The 13,774-nt window shown below is 38.9% G+C and overlaps 1 protein-coding gene across 4 annotated transcripts in view; it reads right to left on the bottom strand.

Moving 5' to 3' along the window:
• The window catches only part of PEX7 (peroxisomal biogenesis factor 7), a 45,494-nt gene that overhangs the window by 9,580 nt on the left and 22,140 nt on the right, over positions 1 to 13,774 (bottom strand). For 2 of the 4 annotated variants that reach the window (XR_011049202.1, XM_068412507.1), the window contains exons 8-10: positions 13,258 to 13,313; positions 3,563 to 3,662; positions 2,704 to 2,803 (exon numbers count right to left, since the gene is read on the bottom strand). Coding sequence is in view for 3 of the 4 variants with exons in the window: in XM_068412507.1 (XP_068268608.1) it covers positions 2,750 to 2,803; positions 3,563 to 3,662; positions 13,258 to 13,313 (210 nt within the window). In the remaining variant the exon portion in view is untranslated. The remainder of the gene's footprint in view (positions 1 to 2,703; positions 2,804 to 3,562; positions 3,663 to 13,257; positions 13,314 to 13,774) is intronic. The other 2 variants (XM_068412520.1, XM_068412498.1) reach the window with 1 other exon arrangement.

Raw genomic sequence — 13,774 nt, forward strand, 5'->3', positions numbered from 1 at the left:
GTCCTGTATCTGTCATTGATGGACTGCCTAAAAGACATTTAAAATTAATTGATGACTGCCATATCACATTCAACGTACAACAGAACAAAAAGGCTGCTTTTAAACAAAGCTGCACAAATAGTACCAAAAGAAGTTATGTTCACGCTTACATGCTATTGGTAAGCACAGCAAAATCCCAGTAAGAGCTAGGCTTAAAGGAGTATTATATTTTAATTCATCAGAACATTCACAGATCAGATATAGGGAAAGTAATATCAGGAGAAAAATAAGAAATCTGATGAGCTACAGAGTACAATTCCAATATATGGTCTAGCATTATCAACCCCTAGCAAGGAATAGTATATAGGTGATTACCATTTTCATATTCTGTACATACATCCTATGCCTATCTAGTGTATATAGAAAGGAGCAAGCTTTAATTGTTTTTCTTATCCCCAAATTTTGGAAAGAACTATCATATCTGGTTTAAAAAACTGCATACTCTTAATACTGCTGACAAGGTAAATGGATTTGTTCGTTTCTTTATACTGTACATCATTACACATTTAAAAGATTTTTGGTGCTTAGGGTCTTGTCACTGTTCTTGTGTGTGTCAAAGCTACTTTGGTTGAAAGCTGGAGTCGGGAGTATTTTCTCCTAGACACCCTGCCTTGAAAGCTCTCACATCAGCACTTGCAGTTTAACAGAGAAATACCCTGAATATCATGAGGATCATTTCTGTTCATGCTTTGCACTGTAAAATGCACATTTTTCTATGCACACAAAAGTTTGTTTTTCAATTGTCTGAAATTGCTATGAACCTGACACTAACATTATGGTGGAAAAAAAACCCAAACCAAACAACAGTTGATTTTATTAAAATGCAAAGCTTTCAACAAACACTTACTTTACGGAGAGGCAGATACCCCAAAATAGATATCAGAATCTTAATTAAGCACAAAGGAGTTTTCTGTTTGATGTAGCTAATACTTACCTTCACAACATGGGAACCATTCCTTATGGCCAGATCTCTCTCCCACATGTTACCTCCCCTTAGCAGGACACTGTACAAGCACCAGCTTGCCTTGCACATACCTACTCTCTGCCACTGGATTCTGTTCAAAGCTCAGTCAGTTCCACAGGAATGTCTTATAATTCCTAGATCCGATACTTAATCACAGTGACTATTTCGAACACTTTTTCAAGAGTAGAGACTGGTTTTTCGTTGACATGTAAAAGATACTTCAAAAATGGTGAAGTTATTTGGGCAAAGCCAAAGAAAATATCATCTGGCTAGACAACAAAAATATCATTGAGAATGAAATCAAAGGTTAATGACCAGAATGGTACTTAATTTGACTATAAATGAATAGCTTGTCCATTATGAATAAAATACCCCGCATGCATGGAGAAGCAGTTCAAATCTCAAGTCGTAACTCCTTATAAAGCACACAGTGAAAATCACAAATCATACAAATGCACAAAGAACAACAATGAATGGGGCACACTATCAGATCTTGATAGAGAGCAGACATGAAGGCAACACACATATTGGGAACAGCAGCATAAAACTTAAGCAAATAATCTTCATTGGATTGATGTAGAAGCCAGGGAAGGGCTGCAAGTGCTCATACTGGAAGCAACTATTCAGTAAGTGTTCATTCTTTATCTTGTAGTTACAGTTTAATTCTATCACAGGTTTTTAAACTTCTTTTAAAAACCAGAATGTTTACATTTTGCATTGCTGTGATATCCAACCCTCATAATATATTAAATCAACCCAACAGAAAAAAAACAGAGGAATATTAAAGCTGTTGCAGATGCCAAACTTCTGTCTGGAAGGCACACTGGCATGCAGTGTATAGGGATTTGTAGTCCAGATTTACAGATTTTGTGCTTTAAGGCCAACATTAGACTTGCAGAATTTCTGTGTGGAAAAAAAAATATCTGGATGCACGAAGGCCCTAATGTAGATGGGTAGGTACACCATCATTTTCCCTTTTCCAACATAAAAGTGCATGTGCAGCTGTTTGCTTTCAATTCATTATCTATTATGAAAGAGGATTTACTTGGCCTTGTTCCAAGAAGGCTATTCCATACGTTGCAGTTACAAAAGAAAGAATACCCACATAGCAGCAACTCCAAGTTTGAGAGATAAATCATATAAAAAGAAGTCCTACCTAGCCAGATAGTCAGAAACACCATCCACTCAGACCCATTCTGTAACACACAGGGCTCTTTGCAACAGGCTTATAATCAAGATGCAATCACATCCTCAATACAACACGAAGACGACTCTTCTCACCTCATTCAGATCCATGGCAAAACCCACACCAACTTCATGGAAAGCTTAACTGGGCTCAGAGCATGCCGTGATGTTGCAGTGTGAAGCCCTAATGTACTATGCTATGCTTGCTACTCTCTCTGGACCCAATTCAGCGAGAATTGTACCTGTGCACTCACTTGGGATGAAGTTTTAATTCCCAGCAACTGGCCTTTACACTATTCTCGCCCTGCCCCAATGAAAAATAGCCTGAGACTTGAGAAATTTTTTTCAGCCTTACAAATTCCCCTATGTGGTGCACAGTATGACCTCATGAACAGTTACTGCAGCACCTCTGAGGCCACAGAATTAAGGGAACGAGCAACCAGGCAGGAAACTCAAGCTAGCATTTGGCTAGAATGGTTCCACATGCATTAAGCCAAGTATTTTGCCAAACTTACACCTTTCTTCTGTGTCCTTTTATCAGCAGCAGAAATTACGATGGTTTTATTTGCCTTGTCCAATCAGAATTTCAATGCAGATGTTACAAGTCATTTTTATCTGGGGTAAAAAATTAATTTCACTGTGAATTAGAACAGAATCTAGATGCAAATGATATCTGTGGCACATTAAATAGTGCATTAGTTACAGTTAATTCACGGATAGAAATTTGTGTGAAAATTACAGGCTTTCTTGTTTTAAAGCAAATAATTAGCTTTAGTTTTTCTGCCTTTCTTACCTGAAAAAACAGATCATACTACAAACAATCTTCTGATTACAAAACAGAAATGATTGTAGCAACAAAAGCAGAGGAGAATCCTACCACAACCAGTACATAAGTAAGTGCCCTTGAAAAAATGGGTTCCACTCATTCATGTCAATAGCTGAGGGTTTTAGAATTCTAACTACATATTAAGCCTCTTCTAGTACTCCAAATATTATGACAAACTATGTCGAGGTATCACGTGTGACACTACCAGTGTTTAACTTGACATTCTAAGTAGATAGAAGAAAGCTCTGTATCTCAGCTTGGCGTTCTAGGCCCTTCTCTATTACTCCTGTGAAACAGAACTACCTCATTATCCCTCAGCTCACCGTGACTTCCAGCTATCTGATTTTGCAATTCTGTCTGTCCTGCCCTCCTCTCCTACCCAATGCAAGTAACTGCTTTATAAATAAAAATGGACCTGAAGTGAGGTTTATTTAATAAGGATTCAGACAGACTCACTTCCAGAAGTTTTCTGCAGTCTGGTGGCTCTTATTCCATGACCACAGTGGCTGTAACAGGCAAGTGAAAAGTAAATTCATCCCAGCTCTTACCTGGCCACGGTTGTGATGACTTAAATCCAGTCCACATGTAAATTCAGTATGATGCTCGACTGTTTCCAGCAAAGGGTTAGGCCTGGAAAAGTCCCAGAATCTATAGAAAGAGGGAAGGGGTTGCGGGGGCGGGGATTAAACAAACCACAATTAAAGTAATTGAAAGGCCATTTCAAAAATATAACGCAAGATATTGACAGATCTGTTGCTGCCAGGGTATTTAAGAAAGCAAACTCATCCACTTAGGAAACATAACAAATCATATTCCTGCAAAACCATCTGCTGATTTGCATAAATTAAACCCCACTGGGCAAACTCATCTTTGTCTCCTGTTGCAGAAACTGAGATCAAAGTTGGCACCAAAGAGCAGCCGTTGGGACATTATTAGAACAGAACGAAATGTAGGCTAGAATACTCTTGTAATATTTCTTGATGGCTGGGGAATTTTATCACTGAAAGACATTAGCACAATTTATGATTTTTCTCAGTTTTTGGTATTGTTCACTATGGAGTCTTTATTTGCTGAAAATTACATGTTCATTTAGAGATATTGGTCATTCCCAGTCTCAAATTTGAGACTGTGTTCTTGTAAAACAGAATTTAATATTATAATTTAATAATAAATTTGTACTACAAAGATCAGTTGCATTACACAGTTAATTCCATTTCAAAAAGCAATTTTTCTTTCCAGCCTTGGTTGATATAAATGCTTAGAAAATAGATTTCTGAAGTGCTCTACTTCTCCCAGCTACTGCCCCGTTAGATGCAATGTCCATCAATGCAGTTAACAGCAAGGATAAGAGAGGTAGAAGAGAAGATGGGATGGAAGTATAGGTAACAAGAAGTCTCAGTTGTGAAAAAAAGGATTCAGGAACAGAACTTTCAGATAATAACATATTGACAAGATACCATATGATGGCACAAAAGAAAGATTTGGTTTTCTTTGTTGTGTTGTATGTACTGCTTAGAAGAGTCCATACGCTGCAAAGCACAGCACGTTTAGTGGGCTGGCAGCTGTAACCAGCTTGAATTTTTCTCACAGTGGTCAATCATATGCTTTACTACTTCTGTAACAACTACAGAGGTCTTTCTGCCTTGCTCCTATTGGGAAAAGTGAGAGTACTTAATAAGAACAGTTCATTATCAGACCAACTACACTGAAAGCACGGTATGTTCAAGCCAATTCAGGTAAAATAGTAAACACTGGAGCCAGCAGGGTCAGTTTGTTTAACGTGTAGATGTTATTTCCTTCATAAACGAGCAGAGAGGTATCAGCACAATGCCTATGCCATAGCAACAGCCCTCTTAGCTTTCTCCTAGTACCTGAGATCTAAGATAAACAACTTATTTTGCAGGAGAGAGGAGCAAAAGACCATCTCAGCATTTTCATCCTCCCACATTTGTTCATAAGAAGGTAAGAAAATAAATCCTGTTGTTTCTAAGTAACAGTGGTAGCCTTCCTTACCACATTAGCTCTCTACTAACTCTTGAAAGACAGATGCTTGTAACTGAAAACTATGATTAAAGGAGACAACTTCAGGTCTACCTGAACAAAAACTTAGAAAAGACTTTCTGATCAATTTTAAAAATAGTAGGACAATTTGGTGTTTGTTGTATGGAGTCATGTTAGCAAAAAGTCAGAAGCAGCACAGAGTTTAAGAGTACTGCAACTTAGTTCAAGTTCCACAGCCTGTCTGGGACCTTTGTTTTTTTGATATAAAAATAATTACTAGTGAAAGTCCAAAAAAATGTACAATCTCAGGACTGAGAACCATTGATGACAAGTTAATGATGGCTCTCATAACAACTTTGCAGTCCAAAGTGAAAAACACTATCTATAGCCCATCTTCCGAAACTAGCATGGTGACGACAATATTTTGCTCAGAGTGAACTTCCATCGCATTCTAAAGACTTAAAGCACAATGCAGGTTTCCTAAGACAGTGTTACCCCAGCAGGACAGCTGTACAGCAAAATGAAGATGCATTCACAGCACAAATAGGTGTGCTTGCATTACTTCAATTGTAGGTGTATCTACACGGTTGGCAGCATGAACTTTAACAGTATTCAAAGTATTATCTTCCATAAGCATCAAAGAAAAGAGGAAGAATTGCTTGAGAGCCAAATCAAATAGAAGAGTATCTAAAAAAGTAATTCTGAAATAGGTTTTACTTTTGAGTTTGCTCCAGTAGCATATTTCTTCCCTAAGGACTCAACTTACATGCTTTATTTTGAAGTAATTCTTGCTGAAATGCTAACTTCTTAGTTTACTTCCTATGTACTGTATGGGAAAACAAAGCACACCACTTACACAGTTATGACCCTGCTCCCATAGAACTGCATATGCACCACTGTTTTTTCTTATTACACAGGTCGATGTCCTGACAATGAAATCCTGCACAAACATTTTTCTATAAGGTAAAATGGCAGATCGCAAGTTATGTTTGTCTCAATTCTTCTGCCACAATGTAACAGAATAACTTTTAAGAACAACTAGTTACTAGCCTTCATAATATCCCTTCTTCTTCTGAAGATCTTCAAATTTGCAAAGCTTACCAGTAACTTTAATACTTTCCTCCAAACAATGATTTGAGAATAACTCGCATCATCATGCACTTAAAGCCAACCTGAGAACGTATTTGTATCATCATTCTATTGAGGTATCAATCAAAGATACTAAACCAGAAACAGAGTGCCCTGAAAAGTTCAATCTGGTAAGAAATGCAAGTGAGAAACTCCATTTAGGCAAGTACATGCCTTGTCTAACACTTTTAGCTTAAATCAATACAAGGTGCAGCCCAAGATGCAGCATCATGTGCTACTCTAATCTTGAAGCATGAAAACATGAACTTACAGGGGCTGGTTGATGTTCAAAAGTAACAACTTCATTGTTGTTGATACACAGTCATTTAAGTGTAGTTACCAGAGTGAAGTTATCCAGCTTACTCTTTGTTCCCTGATTTTTCCCCAAAACATGAATTAACTAAAAGGGCACGCAAACCCCTAACTTAGGGACATACATGGTCTCATCAGAGCTTCTAGATATTCCCCATCCTTTAGTATCGTGATTCTAGACTGGGGCTTCAGTTCACTTCGACACACGCCCCACTCTTCATCAAGCACTGGGAAAGGTCAGTTGGCTAAAAATGGGTCAGATGGCTGAGAAAAAACAGAAGTGGTTGTCACTAACATACAGATAATACTGTAGGTATGTGTGGTCTCTCTTGATACTTCTGTTTCCTCATCTGTCCACAAAAAAACCTTAACTTTGCCTTTCAGAAAGAGAGGATACATTTTGTAGAGAAAGATTTAAATGTATTTGTATGACAAACAGAAATAATAGATAGCTTCACAACCAAAAAGTAAAAAAGGGGTTATTTAGATGAAAAAAAGATGCACTTTCCATAAAAAAAATACTCAGATGCTGCCATAGTTACATATTAAAATATAAATACTTGAAGGTTTTAATTACAAATATTTAACATTTACACAGACCTGTTTATTAAGAGAAATTAAAAAGAAAAAAAATACAAATATCCCTTTGCTGTATTCTTCAACAACATTATAGTGCTATTCATAGCACTAGAAAATTTGTTTTCATAGATAAAAGTTATTAATCTATTTATGAGGTTGAATCTTTGACGAGTAGCTCCTGAGGCCAACACTTTCCTAGTTTTAAGAAAAATTCCATCTCATAATACTTATTTCAAAGAAAACTAGCATGTGTAGGCAGGAAAATGCCAGTGAATTAAAAAAAAAAAACAAACAAGAACCTGGGCATTCATTTATGTATCAAAATATTTACTATGAAATTGTAATTCTTGTTTTAATCCAAAGAGGAAACATGTAAGACAACAGTTATGCTTTACACTGGTGCATGAGTGATTTTGACTAACTCCATAGTTACAACAAGCAGTTAAATCGTAATTGAAAAGTACAATCAGTTTTGAATTTTGTTAGTTTCATCGGATGTAATGCCCAAAGCTCTGACTACCATTAGCAACTTTGCTATCAAGGAGACTTTTTATAATGATGCTGGAGCTATAATCAACTGAGACATTCAAATTAACAGGTTCTTCTACTGCAGAGTTTTCAGTTTCACACTGAAAACCACCAGTGACAAGCATTTTGATCAGCGAGAAGACATTTTCCATTTGGGAAAAAAAAGAAAAAAGAAAAAAGAGAGCAAATGAGCAAACACCCACCTTTTCACCTTGAAGGAAAAGAAAAAAAAAGAGACAACAAGGCTAATTAACTGAAGTGAAAAACAGTTTCTTCTATAAGCAGCATTATTCCAGAAGTTCTGAAGATTTCTTTGTGATCCAAGTTACTGCACTTGTACATAGTGATGGAGAGATGGACATAGTGCTTTACCTTAAAGTGTCTTGCAGAGATGATGTCCAGTATAATATGACTTTCAACAAAAATCATCTTTTTGCCTCAGAGGCAAGCTTCTGTGAATACTTTTCAAGATCTGGCCTGATACCAGCTTAATGAAGTTCTATAATTTATCAGAGTTTCTGTTTAGATTTTGGTGAGCACTGTCTGTGCCTAATGGACCAAGACTTTTTTTTTTAATACTGAAGAGAGTCCAAAAATATAAAACAGTGATTCCAGTAAGAGATGACACTGATGTTCTTTCAAACTGAATTTTGATAGAGATAAGGTTTAAGAACATGCATGCAGACCTAAATAAGTCCTGGAAATGTTACAGTACTTTGTGCATTTCCTGGCATTTTAATGATTCATTTGTATTAAAACTGCTCACTAATTAACCTATATTTTTCCTGAATTCTTCCAAAGAGTAAGGAAATGGTACAGAAAAAATTTGTCTCAATGAGGCATTTACTAGACAGGGGTTAAATCCAAATCATTATACCCAAGTATGTAAAAACTCAAGTTCAAATCTACACCCTCTTTTTCTTAGCCCCCAGTATAAAGTTGGCACGTGAACTAGTTTTCAGTAGCTTGACTAGAGTGCACATGTGCAATCATTATACTGTTTGCAAAGGATGAAGCTAAGTGTTGTTAACTTTGCTTTCAACCTACTATTTCTTGCTTTTAGATAGCCAGTTGTCATTATGTGCCAAACTAGCTGTTCCACCTGAAGCAAACAAAAACCCTGCCTCTCACATGGCAGTTTGGTAATCTTACCTAAGATTTGCATTTGCTTGGTTAAACTATAAAGCTTCAGTAACATTTAAGATTACAGAGCTTGAACAGTAAGCTATGCTGTATCTAGTTATGTACTATATGTTAATGCTTACAGACAATTCTAAGATTCAAACAGAAATATTAAAGAAAAAAAAAGAACAATATAACTAAGCTGCTATTAAAATAACACTGCTTGTACCAATTAATCTGTTTTTAAAGGACTGCTATACCATACTGCTCTATGAATTACTATCAAGTGTGTCTAAAAAGTCACGGGCCTTGAGTAGATTCAACAAGAACCAAAATTAATACCAGGTACTGGAATCCCTGCTTCTCTTCCACCTTTTATATATTTACCAAGTGTTTTTGTCCTTAAATTGAAATGTATGTATATGTGTGTATACAGTCATGTACACATGTGTGTGTATATGCACGTGCATACACGGTAGCATGTGTACATGTATGTGCATGTGGAGTGTATGGTGCGTCCAGTCAAACTCTGAACGTCTCTAAGTGAACTCTGCTTCTTACTGTGAGCTACATTCTTTCCTGTAAATGACAGTACAGTACACGTGGTAGAGGTACAACATCGTCATCATATCATATTCTTTAAAAGAGATGTTCCCAAAGTATTGTGGTAACAAGTTTCCTCCATTATACAGAATATTTTGCTTGTGCCTTTTCCAAAGACTTTCACCTGGCCTTCTCTGTTGTTTGTTCACTCAAACCAAACCCAGCAACTACTAGCTTTCTAAAACTGCTGAAAAACTGTATTTCATCTCTTCAACCCTGCCCTCTGTCCCTACTCACAACAACTAATTGTTTGGACAGAAAAATAATGCCTGGAGTGGCATTTTGTGAAAAGGTCCCCAAGCTTTGCATTTACAGACACCTTGGTATATTAGCTAGGAGCTCTCCTCATCTTTACTGACAGTTTCCACACATGAAAACGCCAGAGCTGAAATTGCATTAGATTTTGGTACTGCATGAAGAGCATTAGTGCCAAACCTGAAGGATACATAGTTGCTGTCAAAAATGGGAAGAGCATGACAACACAATCAAGTCACTTCAATGCATGAGCATGATGATTATTAGCCTTAGTGCTCAGACAAGGTCATCTGAAGAAACCAGTTACCACCTTTTATTTTAGACCTGGAAGCCGCCTTTTGAGAAATGATACACTGCAAACCAGCTGGCATTGCATCAGTAAAGAATGTTAAGTAAGATCCCATAAATAACCTTCCACAGACCACTGTGCAGTGTTCTATGAGAAGACCATTTTAAACATAAATAAAATCAAGCACTTTATATAAGACAGAATGCTGGTACAGCAGTCTAGAAAGTTATATACATATGGACATCACAGCACTTACACTGTCAGGCTCCTGGCACCAACCACATGGCAGTGGATACCACTGGCAAGGCACTACCCCTTATTATAGTAAGAGAACGAACAACAATTAACATAAACTTAGGAAAGGTTCTCAAGCACTTAAGTCCTTTACTGAAATAATGACATGTCTATGGGGGACAGGAATATTATATAAGCTCACCATCCCGTTCTAATCTACAAGAGAAAGGCACAATTTTTGAAAGGAACAAGCCCATGCAGGGACTGAAAATTTAAGGGAGTGACTGAACTGCTAAACTTGCAGATTTACCATTATCACCACCTCGCCTTCCTAGTCTCTCTTTCCTCAGGAACCTTTATCCATTGCAGCACTCCAGTTTTGTGAGCAGTCCCACCATCTCTCAGTAACATGACAACCCATGCAGGTAAGTGGGAAAAGGCAGGGTTCTGAATTTGGACAAACCCTAGCAGTCTCTCCACAACCTCCTGAACCTCAACCCAAGGGAGGCAACAAAACTTTCTAAGACATCAGGTGGGGTTGGCAGACAGATACTTCAAGAAGGAATGCAAGAGGAGGCAGTCTCCAGTGATGATGCACATTTTTCTTTCAGTGCAGACACTTGTTCAGGCTCAGCTGACTCTAACACCTCCCTGGGCTGAGCTTGTTCTTGCTCACCCATTTCCAGAGCACTAAATCTGTTCTCTAGCTCCAACTTGTGTTACTGTAAGTCACAAGTTTCCAGCGTCCCTCATCATGGGGAAACTGTATCCTTATCCTCTACCGCTTGAAGCATCGTCTCTAACTGTCCCTCCTTCCTTGCACTGTGGGATTTGGGCTTTCACCTCTGAAGGATATCTGTGAATACCCTGTCAATCTTGCATTCACTACTCTTGACAGTACACAGTCTGCTCATCTCCTCCTGCAGCTGCTTCACCTCAGTACCTCAAAGAGAACACATCTCCCACAGGTGAGGCCACCATCACCCCCAGTCCCAGGAAGATGCACCAGGCACTCCCTGCAGCCTAAGACCTGGAAGGCAACATCCTCCCTAGTCCTATCGAGGTTAAGGACTCACATGGGCCAAGGACAACTGCTCCAGCAACTGTCTCCTTGTGGAATGCCACCATTGTCACTGTACAGTCTCAAGCAGTCCCACATCTACAGCAGAGCTTTGGAACCTCTTTGCACCTCTGCATGTTTCTGTTAGCTGCTTTCTGGGAGCTATGACCAAGAGCTTGGATGAAAACAGAGTATTCCAGCTATATCACTCTTCCAGTAAGATTTTTTAAAATATACAAAATTCCTACAATGCTTAACACACGAACTTCATGATGCAACTTTATATGATGTTATGGCACAAGACTATATAGATTTATGATTTAGAAACATGTGTAGGCACTGAGAGTTAGCAAGGTCTCCCTTAGGAAACAGAACCTTTCTGTGTCTGGTGTCAGACCACTTAGGATACAACCAGAAGTGACATTAATTGGGATGATTTGGGCAAGTGGAATAACTTTGCAGGAGGCAAGAGGGCTTCTCCCATTTGTAAATGTACTATCTACTATGTTCAATCCATGTTATAAAATTAACATGTAGATCAAAGAATGTGATTGAAATATTCAGGAATTTACTTCATAGTGTATTGACTTATGACACTGTATCTTAGAGAAGTCCTACTATGAAGTCAAACTTCTTTAGGACTTTTAGTCAGCTTTAAATCAGCTGTACTGTAAAATCCTCAGCAGTATCAGATATACTGGGCAGCCAGGGGAACTTGCAGAAGTACTGTCTAAAGAACATGCGGCCGGTCACTAGCGGTGTTCCCCAGGGCTCAGTTCTGGGGCCAGTGCTGTTCAATATCTTTATAGATGATCTAGATGTAGGGATTGAGTGCACCCTCAGTAAATTTGCAGATGACACCAAGCTGGGTGGGAGTGTCGATCTGCTGGAGGGTAGGAAGGCCCTACAGAGGGATCTGGACAGGTTAGATAGATGGGCCCAGACCAACGGCATGAGGTTCAACAAGAACAAGTGCCGGGTCTTACACTTCGGCCACAACAACCCCATGCAGCACTACAGGCTGGGGGAAGAGTGGTTAGAAAGCGGCCCAGCGGAAAGAGACCTGGGGGTGCTGATCGACAGCCAGCTAAACATGAGCCAGCAGTGTGCCCAGGTGGCCAAGAAGGCCAATGGATCCTGGCCTCTATTAAGAATAGTGTAGCCAGCCGGTCTAGGGAAGTGATCGTCCCTCTCTACTCGGCACTGGTGAGGCCGCACCTTGAATACTGTGTCCAGTTCTGGGCCCCGCACTTCAAGAAAGATGTTGAGGTGTTGGAGTGAGTCCAGAGGAGGGCGACCAAGCTGGTGAAGGGTCTGGAGGGTCTGACCTATGAGGAACGGCTGAGGGAGCTGGGGTTGTTTAGCCTGGAGAAGAGAAGGCTCAGAGGTGACCTTATTGCAGTCTACAACTACCTGAAGGGAGGTTGTAGTGAAGTGCCTCTTCTCCCAGGCAACTAGCGACAGGACAAGAGGACATAGCCTCAAGCTTCACCAGGGGAGGTTCAGGTTGGACATTAGGAAGAATTTCTTTACAGAAAGGGTTATTAGACATTGGAATGGGCTGCCCAGGGAGGTGGTGGAGTCACCATCTCTGGATGTGTTTAAAAAAAGACTGGACATAGCACTTAGTGCCATGGTCTAGTTGACATGGTGGTGTCAGGGCAATGGTTGGACTCGATGATCCCAGAGGTCTCTTCCAACCTGATTGATTCTGTGATTCTGTGATACATACAGTGGAACAATAACAAAAGCTTCCTCAGATACTCGTAGGACAAAAAACTTTGTTCATATAAAGCTTAAATAAAAATATGTCACAGAAACATACAAAGTCACCAATCTACATTTATTTAAGAGGTTATTACCTTCTTATCAGACGCTATCATAGCTGGATGCAACTACATTCAGCATTATTACAGAAAGCATCTGTCAGAGCAGATATCATTCAGAAGAGTGACTGAGCTAGCCTTCAGGTGAAGAACCCACGCATTTTCAACATAGCTTACAAAGAGAGAAAACATCCGATAGCAACATTAACTGCACTTCAGTATGTCCACTCTAGAACTGTTTTCTACTGCAAGCCACATTAAAATAGATTATCTTTCCATTTTTATCCAATAAAAAACATACTGTACCTCACAGTAAAATCATAGGAGCAGGAGGCCAATAAGGTTGCATGGAATGGCGAAAACTGCAAGAAAACAAAACAGGAGAGCTTTTAAACTAAAAACATTGTGAACATATACAGACTTAGCGTAAGTAGAAAGTTACCAAAGTTTAACTATCTAAACTGTCTTGGCAGGTACCACATATGCTGCAACAAAACAGACCACATCAACAAATTTCCCTGCCATGCTTCTAGTTCCAGGCAATGCTCTATGGGATCCTGGTTTGGTCTGATTTCATTACATCAGTGCCAAAAAACCCTGCTGCAAAGTTAAGAAGTTTTAGGACAGTCATATAGACAGTCACTAAATTCTGCTTTTGGCTGACAAGCTGAGTATCATCTCATTATATAAAGCGAGTCGCAGAAAAGCTATGTGTCCAGTTCACTCCTTTCAGAGAGAGAAAATTTGTGCCATACTGTAGAGAACGTAAGATATAGTACAGTCATCAATTCCATGTCCTAAAATTTTGAAATTATTTACAGAA

This window comes from Nyctibius grandis, chromosome 1 (genome assembly GCF_013368605.1).
Source record: "Nyctibius grandis isolate bNycGra1 chromosome 1, bNycGra1.pri, whole genome shotgun sequence".
Taxonomy (NCBI): Eukaryota; Metazoa; Chordata; class Aves; order Nyctibiiformes; family Nyctibiidae; genus Nyctibius; species Nyctibius grandis.